Source organism: Stenella coeruleoalba (genome assembly GCF_951394435.1).
Source record: "Stenella coeruleoalba genome assembly, chromosome: 1".
NCBI lineage: Eukaryota > Metazoa > Chordata > Mammalia > Artiodactyla > Delphinidae > Stenella > Stenella coeruleoalba.
The window spans coordinates 126,079,027-126,098,167 of record NC_137169.1 but is presented as its reverse complement, the minus strand read 5'-3'; the positions used below and the strand labels follow the sequence as shown (position 1 = coordinate 126,098,167).

At 44.4% G+C, this 19,141-nt stretch overlaps 1 protein-coding gene across 2 annotated transcripts in view; it reads left to right on the top strand.

Annotated features, from left to right (window-relative positions):
* The window catches only part of NR5A2 (nuclear receptor subfamily 5 group A member 2), a 117,346-nt gene that overhangs the window by 2,984 nt on the left and 95,221 nt on the right, over positions 1–19,141 (top strand). The window contains exons 1-4 of one of the 2 annotated variants that reach the window (XM_079918135.1): positions 757–923; positions 1,911–2,029; positions 3,556–3,697; positions 6,183–6,829. In XM_079918135.1, coding sequence (XP_079774261.1) covers positions 1,925–2,029; positions 3,556–3,697; positions 6,183–6,829 — 894 coding nt within the window. In that variant the 5' untranslated portion in view covers positions 757–923; positions 1,911–1,924. Of the gene's footprint in view, positions 1–756; positions 924–1,910; positions 2,030–3,555; positions 3,698–6,182; positions 6,830–19,141 lie in introns of those variants that run through there. The other variant, XM_079918134.1, reaches the window with a different exon arrangement.

Genomic DNA, 19,141 nt, shown 5'->3' with positions numbered 1-19,141 from the left:
GCCTCTCAGAGGCGAAGTTAAAGTTTACTTTGTTGGGGAAAGGGGGAGGGAGAAGAGAACACACTTGGTAAAGCACACCTTTTTCCGTCCCTAAAACGTGCCTCAAGACAATAGTCACGAGCTTTAGGAGGGATGGGGCTATTAACAAACTTCTGGAACTCTCAGCCTCGGCCAAACCCCCAGGTTCCCCAAAAGCGAGCGCGGCCCGCTCAGGGCACCGCCGGGAGGACTGCGCTCTGCTTCTCTTTATTTCTGTTTCTCGGAGCCCACACGTCTACCTCGGCTGGAACATCTCTTCCCGGGACAGCCCCCCCCCCCGCCCCCACCCGCCCAAACTCTGGCTAACTCACCTAGGTTTATTCCCCAGCCCAGGGCTCTGAGTCCCTGGGAGAGAGCCGGCCCCACTCTGCCGGTCGCGGCTCAGCCGAGAAGCGCTGCAAGGACCCTCACCCCGACGGCCCTTTCCGGAGGCCCCTAGGATCCGTAAAGAAAATAGAACTTTATTTTAAAGAGAAAAAAAAAAATCAGTAATCATTGGCAAGGAGGCCACTATGGTGATAGAGCGGCCGAGTACTTTGGGGGTGGGCTGGGGGCTATTTCTCCCTTTCCTATTTGGTAAACAAATCAGAGGAAGCTTCTGCCCGGCCCTCGGTTCCCCATCCACCCCCTCCCGCCCCGCCCCGCCCCCTGCAAATGCCACTGATTAACTTAAAACAAACTTGACTGGGGCGTTTGTGCGCCTGTGTGTAGCCGAAAGTTGAGCAAGGGGCGAGAGGCGAATGCGCCCGGGGTTTCACCGGAGGTGCCGGGAGGCTGCGGGCGGCGGCCGGGCTGCGCGGACCTGCCCTCGCCATACGTCCCCTGCGGCGCGCGCTGCGAGGCTCGATCGGCGAGGACCGAGTCTCCGGGAGGGACCGGATCAGGTATTATCTGGGGTCTCCTGGCCACTGCCTCCGCTATGCGGTTTATCCATCTTGGAGCTGTGAAGACGCCTTCGCGGTGCTGCGTCGGAAGGAAGGCCGGTTACCCGATCCCTGCAGGGAGCCGCTCAGAGCCGCGGCCTGATTTCTGTTTAACAGGGCGAACTCGAGGTGTTTATATTTTGCGGTGATGATCGGAAACATGTGAAGTTCATTAAATGACTTCAGTACTTTGCGACGAAACCAAACCCTCGTGTGTATCTTTCCCCTTCCTTCTTTTTCTTCTTCTTTCTTTCTTTTTTTTTTTTTTTGGTCCAGGCGTCCTGCCTTTTGCCTTTTTATTTTTACAGGAGATTTTTGAAAAGTGTGGAGGGGAAAGCCCTATCACTACGTAACTGAATGTTTGGATTAATCTAACAGATCTGAACGCTGGGAGCAGCAGGCTGTGGTTAAAATGGGGCTGCTGAGAAGGTTTCTGGGGCATCCGTTCCCCCGCCAAGTGTTTGCATATTGGTGTTGCTTTCCCTAAACACCCTTATAGTTCGGTGGACTTTAAGCAAACTCATTCCAGTGGGAGGATAATGCCGTGTGCTCCTTTCTCTCCCTTAGGCAAAGGTGACATTTTGGAACTTAACCTCAAGGAGGTTTAAAAGAAATTCGAAGTTGTTACTTTATGCAATTCGTGTTTCTATTCTGATCTGTTGCTTTGCAGAGTTAGGGGGACTCATGTTCAACAGTGGTCAGCTTAAGAATTTTTAACGCAAGATATTAGAATTATTTTTAAATTAAAATAATGCAAAGCGCATGCCAAAAGATGTTTTACTTCCACTGTATGGAAATAGCTCTCTGCAGTACATCTGGGTAAAACATTTTTATTTTCTATTTTACCTGGTGATGTTTGCCCACCAGTCACCAAAATGGTTTTTATTGCAGGATTAAAACCTACCTAGTAAATTAATTGGATGTGTGCATGCATTTCTCTTGTTTCAGTGTCTCAGTTTAAAATGGTGAATTACTCCTATGATGAAGATCTTGAGGAACTCTGTCCCGTTTGTGGAGATAAAGTGTCTGGGTACCATTATGGGCTCCTCACCTGTGAAAGCTGCAAGGTTTGCCTTCTACGTTGCTATCTGAGGAATATAATGCTCAAACCCAAAATAAACCATTGGATTACTTCTTAAAGCTAAATATAGGCTGTCTTTTTTGGACCCAATTAAAAATGAGAGAGGGAATGAGTGAGTCTTAGTGAGATGATTCTTAGCAATATGTGTCCAATTTAATTCAAAAGGCAAAGAGATTTATGCTGTTTAGAAAACTTTGCCAGTCTCATGGCTTTAAAATAGTTTATGGTAGGAAGGTCATAGAGCTGTAGAAAGACTTCTATTTCTAACGGTCCAAAGTATTGATTTTGCTTGACTTATATATATTTAAAGCATCGTTGTTCTTGAGAGCGAACATGACAAAGTATTTCCCCAATACATTTTAACTTCAGAGTGTTCTGTGCTACACGTCCAAACATTTTTTACCCACAGACATAGAAAAGTCTAAATTCCCAACTGCATGATTTCATCCTGATTTATTCCGAAAATAACCTTTAAGATTTTTTTGAAATCTATATCATAAAGAATTAGAAACCAGATCTTAAGTTTATAATAAGAGTAGTTTTCATAAATATATTATATGACCTATTTAAAGGCAAGAAATTTTAATATGTAAGATGCACTGTATTATTACTAACAATGTCAACTGTACGTTAAGGATTTATCTCAGACCTTTTTTATATATTCCCAGTAAATTTGATACCCCCTATTTTTCAACATTTTTAAAAGTAGAAAACTCAGTACAATTACTTAAACCACTGCCAAGAAAATCCCTTCTTTCCTTATAACAAAGTAAGATGGTTTCACTTTGTGGCTAGTAGGACAAACAGAATATACCATCCAAGCTGTTATTATGTTACAAAGCTACAAATTTTATTTTTGATTAATTCTTGTGGGTGAAATATAAGGAAGGCATACACTCTGCTAAAATTCAGCTCTCTGCTATATATGCTTTTTTCCCTCATGAGTTTCACCTTTTTCTTTACACAATTCCCCAACTGGAATGTATTCCAATGGAATTATGAACATTTTCCCATTTTATTCTCTAAATCCTTTTGCTTTTAACTATCTAGTGCTGACATTTGTAAAAAATCTGAGGTGTTTTGCTATTCCATTTTTCCATTGCTATTATACAGTAGTTTGCCACTGAAATTGTATCAGGCTACTTAAAAACAGTGCCGCTCTCTCTATAAGTGCCTTATCTGGAATATGAGGGTTAATAGGAAAACAGATTTTCTTCAAAAAATTACTGGTTCATATGTATGTATTTTTCCCTGAATGTTGAGATAAGATGGTACGTAGCTAAAGGTCCCCAAGATTTGATGCGATTCTTGAAATACAACTTGGATGCCAGGAAAGTCTCTACCATAGCTTGGTTTGGGAGGGTTGATCTTGTTAAAATGTAAAACAAACCACAGAACCACATAAGGGCTCCAACGGGGCAATGAAAAGATTTACTGGTGATTTCCTTAAAATGAAACAATGGAAGAGACGGGTGTTAGCTTGATAATATATCTCACTATTTTCTCTTATAGGGCTTTTTTAAGCGAACAGTCCAAAATAATAAAAGGTACACGTGTATAGAAAACCAGAACTGCCAAATTGACAAGACACAGAGAAAGCGCTGTCCTTACTGTCGATTTCAAAAATGTCTAAGTGTTGGAATGAAGCTAGAAGGTAAGTTTTTTCTAAAGACCACTGCCTGTTAAAACTCTCCAAGGACATAGGATTTAAAACAACATTGTACTTATAACATGGTAACAGTATTTTCCTAGTCTTTTAACACTATTGACAATAAGATCTTTTGATGTTTTGTCAGCAGAATGGTCCGAGTCTCATTTAAATGCTGGTGAAATTTACTAGGAAAAAAATTCCAATACCAGAGTGTCGCCTTCTCACCTCTTTTCTTAGTTTGAGGAGCAGATGCATTTCATAGGTTAGATGAAAGGTCAGGTTAGATGAAAGCAAGACTAACATGATTCAGCTGAGAACAGGTAAAAATAATTTGCCAAAATATTTTGTAAAATCCTTTAAGTTTTCAAATCAGGATGCCCCAGTAAAAAAGTTTGATTTTAATCTTTTAAAATAGGTACGCTTGTCATAATTGTTACTATTAGTTTCATGATTCTTGAACAAGAGTTAAAGCCTTTAATTATAAAAAGATTTTCTCAGGTAGAGTATCATTTTTGATTGTGTGGGAAAGCACGTTTCTTTTTTTCTTTTAAGATGGTGACTGAGTCTGCAAAGTAAAAAAAATTTTTTTGAGAAGCAGGAAACATGAAAAATAATGAACCATTACATTGGTAGCATTGGTTTGACGAAAACAAGAGAATGGTTCCTCAAAAGCCACGTTAAACTTTATGTTGAAAAAGTAGAACCTGCACTTACGATGTACAGGTTGGCAGGAAGTAATGTTTAATATATGACTTCTGTAAATAATTTGTAGTTCGTGAACTATTACGGTGTGTTGCTGTTTTGCAGCCTCTGACCTACTGACTTCCCAGAGATTAAATATATTGTAAATAAAGTAATAAGAAGTGATACAGATCCCTGAGGTGTGCCAGATACAGGAGTGCATTTTATTTGATCAATGAGGCACAGACTAGCCGTGTTTGGGGCTTTTCTGTTGTGGTACTCAGACTTGATGGCAATACTCAAAAATTTTCAGATAAGTCCGTTGAATTGCTGATAGCAATAGAAGTAGCCACTTGGGTTATCAGGGGGACTGTTAAGTCAGTGTTGCTTTTAAGAGGAGGCTGAGAAAAAGAAGTAACTGATTCTTGTTAATTTCTTCATTACCAAGCCCTGTATTATTTTCCAAACAGCAAAACAATGTGGTAGCTGCTTACTATAGTATGAGACTCAGAAGATAAAATGTTAAACATTAAATGTTGTGATTGCATATGATGTCATTTGATTCCTTTTTTTTAACAAAGGGAAAAGGTTACATTTCTTTACCTTAAAAAGTGTGTTTTCTTAACAGTAAGTCACTTGCAACGCATGCTCCTGCTTTGTTCACAGTGATGTGAAACAATTAAACATTCAATAAATTATCATCCGGTTGAAAAACTCTTTATCATCTTGTGCAGTGTTCTGGATACCTAGCATTCACAATAAATTTTTCATGCTACACTAATCCTAAGATAAAAAGCTCAAAAACTTAACCTCCAGCAATTTCAACATGTCACAAGCTGTCAGAGGTTGCTGGGTCCTATCTAATTGCCACTGGCCACCATGAGCTAGGAGAGTCCCGGTAAGTAAATTACTAGACGTGGCCCCAGACGCCACATAGCATCGTGACGGTGGACCGTTTTGACAGCTTCTGAAATGAACTTGCTTTAATTATGTCCAATTCTGCTTAAATGGAAAACAATAACTGGTGGCTACCTGATGGGTGCCCGTCAAGTCCAGGTGAGGATGAGTTTCCAAGAAGAGCATGTACCTGACACTTTTGCAGCAAATTAACCGAAAGACTTTGAGAGAGGAAGATGTTCTAAGGAAAAGTAGTCACAATTTAATCCAGAAGTGGCTCCTTTGATTTTTTTTTTTTTTTTCCCTTTTAGCAGTTTGGGTTTCCATAAAGAGAATCACAGTGTCACTGGCACGATAGGACCTGAGCCTCTTCTTTAGCAACATGAAGCATCTCCTGTGTGTAGCAAAAATTAGGAAATCTCTGCAGTCACCAAAGGGTTAATATGCCCCTACATATCTGAAATTTTTTATTATTATTATTTTTTTTTTGCGGTACACGGGCCTCTCACCGTTGTGGCCTCTCCCGTTGCAGAGCACGGGCTCCGGATGCGCAGGCTCAGCGGCCATGGCTCACGGGCCCAGCCGCTCCGCGGCATGTGGGATCTTCCCGGACCGGGGCATGAACCCGTGTCCCCTGCATCGGCAGGCGGATTCTCAACCACTGCGCCACCGGGGAAGCCCCCTGAAATATTTTTTTGATGACAAACACACTTGGAGGAAAGAATTCATAAATAAAGAGGACATGGCTTTTTTTTGGAATCTTGGTGGGCTATTGTAGTGAAAACAACCACACACAGACCACTTCCGGTCCATTTTCAGCCTTTCTAACTATCTGGAGATCTGGAGAATGCTAATAATTTACATCTTATTTTTACCCTTACTTTCTTTTTTTCTTCCCCCACCCCAACAGCGGTAAGGGCGGACCGAATGCGTGGAGGGAGGAATAAGTTCGGGCCCATGTACAAGAGGGACAGGGCCCTGAAGCAGCAGAAAAAAGCCCTCATCCGAGCCAATGGACTTAAGCTAGAAGCCATGTCTCAGGTGATCCAAGCCATGCCCTCCGAGCTGAGCATCTCCTCTGCAATTCAGAACATCCATTCTGTCTCCAAAGGCCTACCTCTGAACCATGCTGCCTTGCCTCCTACAGACTACGACCGCAGTCCCTTTGTAACGTCCCCCATCAGCATGACGATGCCACCTCCCGGCAGCCTGCAAGGGTACCAGCCCTACAGCCACTTTCCCAGCCGGGCCATCAAGTCTGAGTACCCAGACCCCTACACCAGCTCCCCGGAGTCCATCATGGGCTACTCCTACATGGACAGTTACCAGACCAGCTCCCCCGCCAGCATGCCCCACCTGATCCTGGAACTGCTGAGGTGTGAGCCCGATGAGCCCCAGGTCCAGGCCAAGATCATGGCCTATTTGCAGCAGGAGCAGGCGAACCGCAGCAAACACGAGAGGCTGAGTACGTTCGGGCTCATGTGCAAGATGGCAGATCAGACCCTCTTCTCCATCGTGGAGTGGGCCCGGAGTAGCGTCTTCTTCCGGGAGCTCAAGGTACGTGCCAGCCCGCGGAGCTTAGAGCGCCCCTTCTGGGAGACCCGGCTGTGTCCCTGCTTCATAGGGTCTTGGTGCGGAAAACACGTTCTCCTTACTTTTCTTCTTTGTAAGATGATGTTTTCGACCTTGACTTCAGAAGTATTTGCAACTTAACTTTATGGGGCTTTTCTTCTCTGTAGCTCTTCATCTGGGGGCATGGCATTTCATGTCAAATAGGGGAAAGTTGGTTGGTTTTTCTTTTCTGAGAAGGAGAATGTCTCTACTTACTCCCTTTAACCTCAGATGGTTTATGGCTAAAGAACTGAAGCCAGTGTGAAACAGAACCTAGTAAACTTTTAAAAGATGACCAAGTAAAGAGCTCTGTTATAATGGTGCCAAGTTAGAAGGAAACAAGGCCAACATTTAGTTGTGTTTAGACGCTAAAGAATGCAAGTGGTACCACTGGTTAGTAGTTAGCAAGTAGGTATTTACTACCTGTTTACCTTGACATTAGGTCGGTAGAGCCTTTGTTTTCGGAGCAGATTCCAATAGGATGTTTACTGCTGTCGGCTGGGGAAAGGGCCCATGGCAAGTGCTAGCCTGCCTGGCTGGGCCTTGCTACTCATAATCAATGTCTGTCGTTGATTTTAATGGATTGGTACATTGTAAACACAGCCCTTGTTTGTCTAAGGATCTCTGTTTAACTACATAATTATTTTATTTCCTGAAACTGAAGACCGAATTAATATGGGAAAGTTATAGGGAAGTTTGGGATCTGAGAGTAGCTACCAAACTGTATTTGGTGGTCCGTGATTTCGTTCTCTGCGTTGAAAACAAAACTGAATCCTGGGTTTGATTTCTAGTCTGTCTGTCACAAAATCAATTTCTTCCTCTTCCTGTGGCTACTTCAGACACCTAGGACTTTGGGAGGAGATTTAAAAATCTCTGAGAGAAGGACAGTACAAAGCAGACTTTTAATTTAAAGGTTTCTGTTTAAAGTTGTGTGCGCGCGGATGGGCTGGGGAATGTGGAAGCCACGTGCCAACGGAAAACGGCGCTTTCCGTGGCCGTCTTCACCTGGCACTGTGATCTGCAACAAAAAAATTAATCTGAGTGGATCCGAGTAAGTTACTAGGCTACCCCCAGCCTGCTGTTAGGATGCTGACCGGTCCAGCCCTACCCTCTAGGCCTCTATGCCGCGCGTACTGACAGCTAATGGTGGGGATCACTCGTGGGGCGGGGGGGGGGGGGGTGGCAAGCAGAATGCACTGTTAGCTGTCAGGCCCAACCCTCTGAGTGTGGAACCACCCTGGGATAGTCAGGGCGTTGTTTATCATTAAAAACCAAACCAAACCAAAGCTTCCTGGTGCTCTTAGGTTCACGACTTTGTCCCTTAAGAGAACAGGTAAGACATTGGAAAATGAAAATGAAAATGATAATTTTACATACAGCCGAAATGTTAGGAAGTGTACAAGTGAGGAAAGCACAGCCTTCCAGGTCAGAGGAAACCAGTTTGCGTTAGATCTTTGCTACTTAGTAACTGTCTTTGTGGGCAGGTCCTCAATCTCTGAGCCTTAGTTTTCTTGTAGGTAAAGTTGTAGGTGTGGTGTTTGGGGGGTGATGGAGGGTATGATGGGAATAGCAATACGTGTATTGAGGTTTTTAGAGTAATAAATGAGACTATATGGGCAAAGCCTCTAGTCCTGGGAACCCAGCCTATATTATATACTCAATAAATCGGTGCTATTTTAAAATTGCTCTTATTGTTTTATGACAAGTGTGTGGAGGTATTACTCTTATATTCAGGAAAAAAACGTGCACTTGTACTCTGATTAGTTTGACATTGGAAAACAATATTACCACATGTGTGGCAGAAAGTAAAATTGTATAATAGTCATTAACTGCTACCAGTTGAGGACCTCAAATTTGTCGGGTGGTTAGTTGGTGTGAGATGGATGCAAAGGGGAATAAGACAAAATATTTGCTCTCAGATTTTATGATAAAAGACAATTTCATAAATATCTATTCAAAAAAAAGACTGTTGAAGTTTGTTTCACAAAAGCGTGGGGAAAGAAATCATGTGTATTAATTACATGTGAAAAAAGAAAGGAAGGTTATCAAGTGAATATAGAGCCCCCCAGGTAGGACTTTAAGAGTGCTGGGAAAAAACTCTCTCCAAATTTCTCTTTTCTTTTCCCTGCAATTAAATTGTATGAGATTCCTTTCCAGGGCATGAGAGTTCATATTTGGCTAAAATGTAAACACTTTTGAGAACGGGACATATTAAAGCACTATCAGTCATTTATACTGTTGTTTAAGGCATTTATCAGTCTTTCATGAGAATATGCTTTAAAGAGGGAACAGATATAAACGCTGGGGGTGACACCTGTAAGGGGTGGGAGGTGCTCCCAGGAGAAAAAGACAAACTGGACCCACTTCACCATTTGCCTTGGGCTTACACTGATTCTGTTTAAGTATTTTCCAGAGAAGGAGAAGTCGAATTTCAGAATAACTTAGGGGTCATTTAAATATGGAGCTGTGAGGTGACCATTTGCTTCAGAAGAATTCCTTTTCCTTTGTTTATAAATTTACTTTGTGGAAACCAGACCAAGGCGTTTGAAGCCAGCATGGAGACGTGTGTTGCCGTGTGTTTCTCCAGGGCAGAGGGTTTCAAACTTCTGAACTAAGACCTGCAGTAAGAAATATATTCTACCCTGAAACCTGGTGTACCAAACACATCACACACACACACACACACACACAACGCACACACGCGTACAACTGAGCCAGAGTTCCACTAGACAGTACATGATTTTGTCCATGCCATGCACTCTGATATTTTCTGTTCTGTTCTGCTTTAGTCTAATTTATTTCATGCTTTTAAAAAATTTCTGGTCATGACCCACTAAATTGATTTCACGACCCACTAATGAGGCATGACCAGCAGTCCAAGAAACGCTGCTCCTGGAAAGGTGTCATGGACCTTCTGCTGGGCGTTGTCTACCTGCCACCACTAAGAATGACTCCTGGACAAGACCTCTCCCTCCCGGCCTGGCCTCCAAGACATCCCCGAAACCTGCAGCCCGGTCCTTGCCTACCTTCCTGCAAAACTTGTGATTTTTTTTTTTTTTTTTAACTTGTGATTTTAAAATATCGTGTGGGAAGATGAATGCTCCCCTTCACACATTTGTCTTTTTCTTGTTAACTTCACTGCAAATTACCCATCAAGCGATACACTTATAGGGCAGATCAGATTGCTTATACCTCTACAACCCCAAGATGAAAAGGCACATATTTGCTCCCGGAGAGTAATAGGATAATAAGGCAATTTTGCAAATGACCCCTTGCACACTCTCCCAGGACAAGTTAGACTCTCTCCGTGCATAAGAAGAGGGAATACAGATTCCATTTGTTTACTATTTAAGGGATCAGAAGGGCCAGAGGAAATTTGGTGGGTTGTTTTGTTTTTCTACTTAGTTACAAGGTGCAAAAAGAGATATTCTGGTTCCCATTCAAAATATTGGAACGGGAAAGAGGAAAGTATAACTCCCAAACACGTATCTTGAGACATAGCACATGAACAGCAAAAAAAGAGGAAAAAAAAAGCAATATACTCAAAGAAAGCGTGCAATTTCAGAGCTGGATGACAAGCAGGGAAACAGATAGAGGATACATGTAAGTGAGCGGTTTCGTTTTTCTCTATACCTGTAAGGAAGGAACAATCCTGGTCTCTATCCATAATCATGGCATGGAAAAGCTGAAATTAACACCCTGAAACTAGTAGGTTTCCAAACAGCACTTGTGCGTCCAATGATACTCCTTGCCTAGAAACCACAGATTTTCCAGATCTGGAAGAGACGGTGGGGGTCGTTTGATTCTCCCCCTTCCATTTACATACGAAGAAGCTGAGGCAGGGGGCCTGTGGCTTGTACCAGATTATACAGCTACCAAAGGGCAGAACTGGGACTGGTAGATTCAGCTTCCAAGAAGCTGTGCTTCTCCGCAGTCCTGCCCCCCACCCCCCAATGCACACACACAAAGAAGCCGTGTAACCTTTGACTCCAGAAATACACGCCTTTGCAAGTGAAGCTAAAGCAAATCTCCACGTTATCAGAAGTCCATCACTACCACCCAATTCCTAAATCACTAAATAATCAGGGAGATAGATTTTCTCTGAGCCCAGACGACCCCCTGGGAGTGAGTGAGTCACTTTAGAAAGCTACTATAATTCTCGCAGGCCACTGGGGCATCATTCAGTGAAGTGCATCTACCAGCCGGCACTTCTGAGCCCTGGAGGAGTGTCCAAAGCTCTCCGAGTGCCTTTCCCTCTGCTCACAGCCCTTCTTGGGGGAGAATCGGGTGCGGCAACCACGTGCAGTTCTGCTCAGCAGGAAAATGGCTAAAGGAAGTTATGTCCCGGGTCCTGCTTGATGCTGGGTGTAACAGCAAGGGCTCCTTTTTATGTATGTTTGCAAAAATAGGAAAGAAGAGAATGTAGGATTGCAACCAGTTGATAGATGGGCCACGAATTACTGAAGTATGACGAGATTTTGGGGGTAGTATCGTACATTCGCTATACCTTCAAATCCTTTTTTCTTTTTTTTGGTTGCGTTGGGTCTTCATTGCTGCACGCGGGCTTTCTCTGGTTGCGGCGAGCGGGGACCGCTCTTCGTTGCGGAGCCCGGGCTTCTCATTGCGATGGCTTCTCTTGTTGCGGAGCACGGGCTCTAGGTGCGCGGGCTTCAGTAGTTGTGGCACGCGGGCTCTAGAGCGCAGCCTCAGTAGTTGTGGCACGCGGGCTCTAGAGCGCAGCCTCAGTAGTTGTGGCTCACGGGCTTAATTGCTCCGTGGCATGTGGGATCTTCCTGGACCAGGGATCGAACCCGTGTCCCCTGTATTGGCAGGCGGATTCTTAACCACTGCGTCACCAGGGAAGTCCCTCCCTTCAAATCTTTAAACCCCATCTGTCTTACAGTGGCCTATACTTTTGACTTTTCCTTGTGTTTTTGGAAATTAAGAGCGAATTCCAGAATCTCCCCTTCCCCCCCCCCCCCGCCCCGCCATATCATAGAAAGCACTGTCTTTGTGAGTCAAGAAGATTGTGCTTTTTTCTTTCCATTATTTTTCTCTCATCTGTGTCTTGAGTATCTCATAAACACAAGAGCAGTGAGAAAATAATTCCCACTTTGTTGAACAACTATTGAATCTGGAGGATCTATTTGATCTTCTAATGAGACCAGATGTCTTCAGAGGATTCTGGGAATGGGTATAGAAGAACTTCCCCTCCGTGAATGATTCTGATACATGGAGGAATAAAAAAAAAAATTCTAAATTAATCCTGAGTGAAACACATAACTAGTGTTCCTGTGGAAAATAGGGCTCAGAGGCTCAGGGAGTTGGTGCCAAAGGCATTCAGCCGAGCCGAAGCCAGTTTTCTCGAAAGCGAGGAGACTGGGGGCGGGAGCAAGTCTTTTCTCTCTGCTCTGGTGCGGAAGCTTTTTGAGCAGAGTTTTATTTATTTATTTTTAACACCCTAGATCACTTTTCCCAAGCCTTAGTTCACTTCTCCCAACCCATGTAGGTCTGCGGTTTGAGATTTCGCTGGATTTGCCCCAATTTTTTTTTTTTTTTATTGGAGTACAGTTGCTTTGCAATGTTGTGTTAGTTTCTGCTGTGCAACGAAGTGAATCAGCTCTATGTAAACCTATATCCCTTCCCTCTTGGACCTCGCCCCCTCCCACCCCGTCCCACCCATGTAGGTCATCACAGAGCACTGAGCTGAACTCCCTGTTCTCTACAGCAGGTTCCCACTAGCTGTCTATTTTACACATGGTAGTGTATTTATGTCAATCCTAATCTCCCAATTCGTCCCACCCTCCCCTTCCCCCCCACCCCCGTGTCCACATGTCCCTTCTCTACGTCTGCATCTCTATTCCTGCCCTGCAAATAGGTTCATCTGTACCATTTTTCTAGATTCCACATATATGCGTTAATATACAATATTTGTTTTTCTCTTTCTGACTTACTTCACTCTGATGACAGACTCTAGGTCCATCCACATCCCTACAAATGACCCAATTTCATTCCTTTTTATGGATTTGCCCCAATTTTAAGCCATGTTTAATGGACTTGCTTAACCCTTCTTTTGTGTGTGTGTGTGTGTGTGTGTGTGTGTGTGTGTGTGTGTGTGTTGGGGGCAGTGCGTGCATCATGTTTTCCCCCATTCACCCGCCGTCCTGCTCCCCTTTGATTCCCCTTGAGCTTTGGGGTTCAGGGTCACATACCCAGACTTATAGTTTGTCACTTTACTTACCTGTGTTTTCATTTCTTTGGATGCAAAGTAGTTCTTCCTGGAAGCAAATGATGAGCATTGAAGTGATTTCCCATCAAGAGGGGAGAAGTGTTTCTATCTGAAGGCAAATTAAAATATCTATGACCATTCAACCTACTCATCAAAAAGAGATCCGAAGAAAAGAAACCGACCCTTCATAGGTTTACAAGGAGATGAGAAAACTGGCTTTTCTTCCACTGGGGCTGGGAAGTTTTCTTCTGCCTTTGAATTTGGAGGGAACATTCCATGTTCTGATTCCATGACTCGGGCTCTTCAGGCATCAGACGTCTGCTTCTGTGATTCCCTCCAGGCAGACCTGGCACAGAAGCCTCTGGGCTGGTTGATGGTGCTGAGAATGTATATGATTGTAGCCTCCCTTGCTTGTACAGGCATGGGTCTTACTGCACCCATGTCGGTTACCGATGGAGAAATCCATTCTTAAGACTTTAGAGTCTTCTTGGTCACTGTCCCCTCAATACCTGCTTGTGCTATAGGTGTTGTTCTTTGGTGGAAACGGCCCCCTGACTGCGGAGGTGTGGCTTCTCCACCTTCTGTGTTCCTTTTTAAAGTATTACGTTTGCTTTATGTAGAGAGGATGCATCTGCAAACTGCAGACTCGGTTTAGACTCTTAACTTCTCGAAGCTTGGTTTCAGCGTAGCCAGGCGCTAGTCGTTTCCTCCCTGGGAGGCCAGGAGATTTGGTCGAAGCAATGACGATGGCTTCATACCGGGTTTGCTTGTTCACACGCTCGATAGGCTTCCTGTTCCTTTTGATCTTTGACTGTGTTGGGTCTTCGTTGCCGCACGCGGGCTTTCTCTAGTTGCGGCGAGCGGGGGCTACTCTTCGTTGCGGTGCACGGGCTTCACATTGCGGTGGCTTCTCTTGTTGCAGAGCATGGGCTCTAGGTGTGCAGGCTTCAGTAGTTGTGGCACGCGGGCTCAGTAGTTGTGGCTCGCAGGCTCTAGAGCGCAGGCTCAGTAGCTGTAGCGCACGGGCTTAGTTGCTCTGCGGCATGTGGAATCTTCACAGACCAGGGCTTGAACCTGTGTCCCCTGCATTGGCAGGTGGATTCTTAACCACTGCGCCACCAGGGAAGCCCCCTGTTAATCTATTTGTTATCTACCAGCATCGTGGGGAGCATGGGAATAGCCAGCCATACCCAAGGAACCCATGTTTAACTGGCTGGGCCATTGTCAGGCATCTGAAATGAACAATGAGGGTAGGAAGAAAATGGGCATCTTCCTTGCTCTGCTCAAGGTCAGGTGGTGAAGGGAAGAGAGGTCCCTTTTACTGGGTGCTCACTCTTTGCCTGCTCTAGGACTGGGTGCCTCAGGCCCTTTTCTGGTCCCCTCCTTAGGGCAGCTCCGGGAAATGAGGACAGGACAAGGTCTCCTTTGGTCTTAGAGAGGGAGAGGGAAAGCCCTGGACCACTGCTGTCACATAACGTGGTCCTTCCAGAGGACACGTCCATCCCTCCCTTATGGGCCCGAAGAGACACGGAGTTAATTGATTAATAAAAGTTTGTTAACTAGGTTTTCATTTTTTAATTTTTTAAAATTTATTTGATTCAAGTATAGTTGATTTACAATGTGTTCATTTCTGCTGTACAGCAAAGTGACTCAGTTATATATATTCACTTTCATATTCTTTTCCATTATGGTTTATCACAGGATATTGACTATAGTTCCCTGTGCTATACAGTAGGACCTTGTTGTTTATCCATTCTATATATAATAGTTTACATCTGCTGATCCCAAACTCCAAATCCACCCTTCCCCCAAACCCCTCCCCCTTGGCAACCACAAGTCTGTTCTCTATGTCTGTGAGTCTGTTTCTGTTTCATAGATAAGTTCATTTGTGTCATATTTTAGATTCCACAGATAAGTGATATCATATGGCATTTGTCTTTCTCTGTCTGATTCACTCCACTTAGTATGATAATCTCTAGGTCCATCCATGTTGCTGCAAAGGTATTATTTCATTCTTTTTTATGGCTGAGTAGTATTCCACCATATATACACATATGTGTGAACTATTTTTAGTTCTTTAAGGAACCTCCATACTGTTCTCCATAGTGACTGTATCAATATACATTCCCACCAACAGTGCAGGAGGGCTCCCTTTTCTCCACACCCTCTCCGGCATTTATCATTGTAGGCTTTTTAGTGATGGCCATTCTGACCGGTGTTAGGTGTTACCTCACTGTACTTTTGCTAACTTGGTTTTTTTTTTTCTTTCTTTAAATTAAGGTTTTCCAATTTATTATTAGCTCACCCATTAATCTTACGGTCAATCTCTATTCTGCACAGAAAATCATTTAAAATTACATATTAGAATAAATGCTTCTAAAGACCTAATTTTTTTTTTTACATCTTTATTGGAGTATAATTGCTTTACAATGATGCGTTAGTTTCTGCTTTATAACAAAGTGAATCAGTTATACATATACATATGTTCCCGTATCTCTTCCCTCTTGCGTCTCCCTCCCTCCCACCCTCCCTATCCCACCCCTCTAGGTGGTCACAAAGCACCGAGCTGATCTCCCTGTGCTATGCGGCTGCTTCCCACTAGCTAGCTACCTTACGTTTGGTAGTGTATATATGTCCATGCCTCTCTCTCGCTTTGTCACAGCTTACCCTTCCCCCTCCCCATGTCCTCAAGTCCATTCTCTAGTAGGTCTGTGTCTTTATTCCTCTCTTACCCCTAGGTTCTTCATGACATTTTTTTTTCTTAAATTCCATATATATGTGTTAGCATATGATATTTGCCACCTCCTAGAGAAATGGAAATAAAAACAAAAATAAACAAATGGGACCTAATGAAACTTCAAAGCTTTTGCACAGCAAAGGAAACCATAAGCAAGACCAAAAGACAACCCTCAGAATGGGAGAAAATATTTGCAAAGAAACAACAGAGAAAGGATTAATCTCCAAAATTTATAAGTCCCTCATGCAGCTCAATTAAAAAAAAAAAAGCTAACTTGGTTTTTAAACAACCAAGTTTTTTAGTCAAATAATCTGTTAGTACCAGCAAAATTAACCGAGGCACTTGAATCGGTTGGGGGATGGGTGGGGATCTGGAATGAGAAAGATGGAGAAAGAGACAAAGACGTGGGGAAAAAACACCTCAGCAGGTAACCTGCCCCGGAGGTTGGAGCTCCATTAATAGGCGAGGGTTTAGGGAAGACTCAAGGTTAACAGAAAATACTTCCATTTTTCCTCGACTGCAGAGTTTGGATAATAGGTGAGAATAATACCCGCCATTTATTGAGTTTTTACTGTGAGTCAGACCGTTGTTAAGTGCTTTCCCAGTACTGTATCTCACTTAATACTAATTAATCCCTGGGCAACGGGCATGTTTGCTCCCAGTGTACAGAGTAGGCTACCAAGACCTAAAGATTTTCACCGATTTGCCCCAAGTCCCATGGCTAATAAGTGGTAACAATGTCATCGAAACAAAAAATGTATATGGCGGTCTTTTGTAAACTACGCCCATCTCAATACCGCTTTACAATAGGTCTTAAATGACCTCTATGACTCTTAAACTACAGAGAGCAGTTTCTTAAATTGGCCCAAGAACATGTAAATTCTTTCTTTCTTTTTTTAATTGGAGGGCCACCTTGTAGGGCTGGAATCCGGAACCGTTTGCATTGGAGAAGATGAGTTTGCCATTGGTCGCAGACTCTGGAGCTTCTAAACCTTCATCCGTAAAAGGGGCCGTAACTGGGGGGGCCTCAGAACCAGGCCGTCGGGTGCAGCAGGGGTGCGGTCTTCTCGACTTGGGGACACTGGGCAGGCTGTCCCCGCCGCCCCACCGCCAGTGCCCAGCACCGCTTCCTACCGCGTGATCAGTAGAGGCAGGTGCATCAGTCTGTCTGCCTAGAAGCAGGTACACACTTGTTTGCTGAGAACAACGAGGGTCCCTGCTCACTCCAAGACCTGTGTCTGCCCAGCAGAGCACACGAACTGCTCACAGATCTTACAGAAAGTCCGAGACGTTCATTCCTCAGTGTGGGGGAGGGAGAGCTCCCTGAGTCCCTGAGCCCCAGGACCCTGTCTGCCCACGGTGTCTGCTGTTATACAGAGTCAGGTTATGGGTGACAAAGCCGAGAACATGACTCGTGTGTGACACTCCTTAACACAATTTGAAGGACTTTGCCCTCTGAACCTGTGAGGTAAAACAGGTTTTCCTATTTTCCTGGGTAAGTGAAGGATGACTGTATTCCTACTTATTCTTCGACTTGGGAAGTCGATCATACAAGTCTTTGAGGGCTCCACATCCATTTGCAGAATGGCTGCATGGAAATTGGGCATTTGTGCTATTGTTCACGTTAAAGACATTAATGTCTAACCCAAGAATACCACCCACACTCGAGAACAGAGACGTACACGGCATCACCTCTGCCAGCAGCTGGGTCTTTCTTAAATGTGTGATGCTTAAAACCTAATTCTCTCTGCACTTCTGCCTTTTCCGTGCACCAGGCGAAGCTCAGGCCGCCTGTTCATGGGTCCCCAGCCAGCTTCTCTGGAGACACTCGGACCTTCTGTATCATTTTCCTGATTTTCTCCACTTTCCTTCACCTCCATCTCTCCTTTTCAATCTGCCCAGACTCCCTTTCTCTTCTCACTCACATGGCTTCTCCTCCTTCCCTCGGGATGCCTCAGCTTCCTAGAGGCACCTGCAGGCATTGCTTTGTACAGCATCGTGGTCCCTGGGACCCCTGTCCTCGGCTGCATCTGCGTTTTTCCCTGCAGGTGGAATGTGGTGGACCAGGAGAGCACCCGAGCCCCGTAGGTCTGAGGATGGGAAACAGTTGAGTACATAGACCCTAGGAGTGGGCTGCATTCAAGGACGTTCCACGTAGATGGAACGTCTATGTGGCCCTGTCTCTGGGTGAGGGGACCCCACGCAGCGGGGTCTTCTGTTGGGGGTACCCTGTAACGCCCGTGCAAAGCTTCGAAATTCTCCTTGTTTCTCAGCAGCGGTGCGTGGCAAGGCCCCGCTACCTTTGTACGTTGTGTAGCGACGTCTCCACACAGTCCCACAAAGGTGCCAAGGCGTCCCTCCCTTTGAACTTCCTCCCTGGAAATCATTTTCAAATGCCATGTTTCCGACCTCCCAGGACCAAGTGTATGAGTTCTTCACATACAGCGTCCTCTGAAGGGACAGCCAAACACTTGGAGGTGAAATTGCACAGATCTGAAGTGCGCAGGACCTCTGGGCCGTGCTGCTGTTCATTTCTCTCCAGAAACTAAAAGAACACCACGTCAGCTCGAATATTTAGAATTGTCACCAGGATTACACAACATTTGGGATTAACTTTACAACCAACCTTGATCCGACTTCTAATTCCGTAAGAATGCTTTTTCTTTACATGACAAGTGGACTCGTTGGCCAGTAGGTCTAAAGTCTGTGTTTTATCGCACAATAAGAGCGTTGCAAAGGCAGAAGGTAACCCCAGATGGGTGCCTCTTGTCTTTCATTTGGGGAGCGCGGAGATAGCTGGCCTTTCATCCAGTGGCTCACAGAGCTGAGTTTTGAAGTCTACGGCGGGACCACCTCCGGTGAATTGACTATCACATTTCTAAATACCCTGTTTACAGAATACTTTACCTGTGAGAGCAGGATAATTATTTCATTTAAATTAAAAACATATTTTTTAGGGGGGGATGAAACACAGAAGGTACCAGATCCGTGTTGAATGGATACACCCAAGGTGTGGAGGAGGACGGGTTAGGAGGGATGGGGGTAAGGCAGCAGAGATAACATTCTGTCTTCACTTTGAAGCGACGTCAAATTGCTGATTGGTAATCGGAAGATTCTCAGGATTTCAGTGTCTTCTTAAGCAGTGTTCCTGACGTGATTGATACAGACACACTCACATTCATTTGGTAAAAAATAATTCCACTCACATGTAGGTTTTGGGTCCCACGTGGATAGGTTTTGGGTCCCACGTGGTTCCCCCGGGCAGATCTTGTGTGTATATATCACAGAGTTT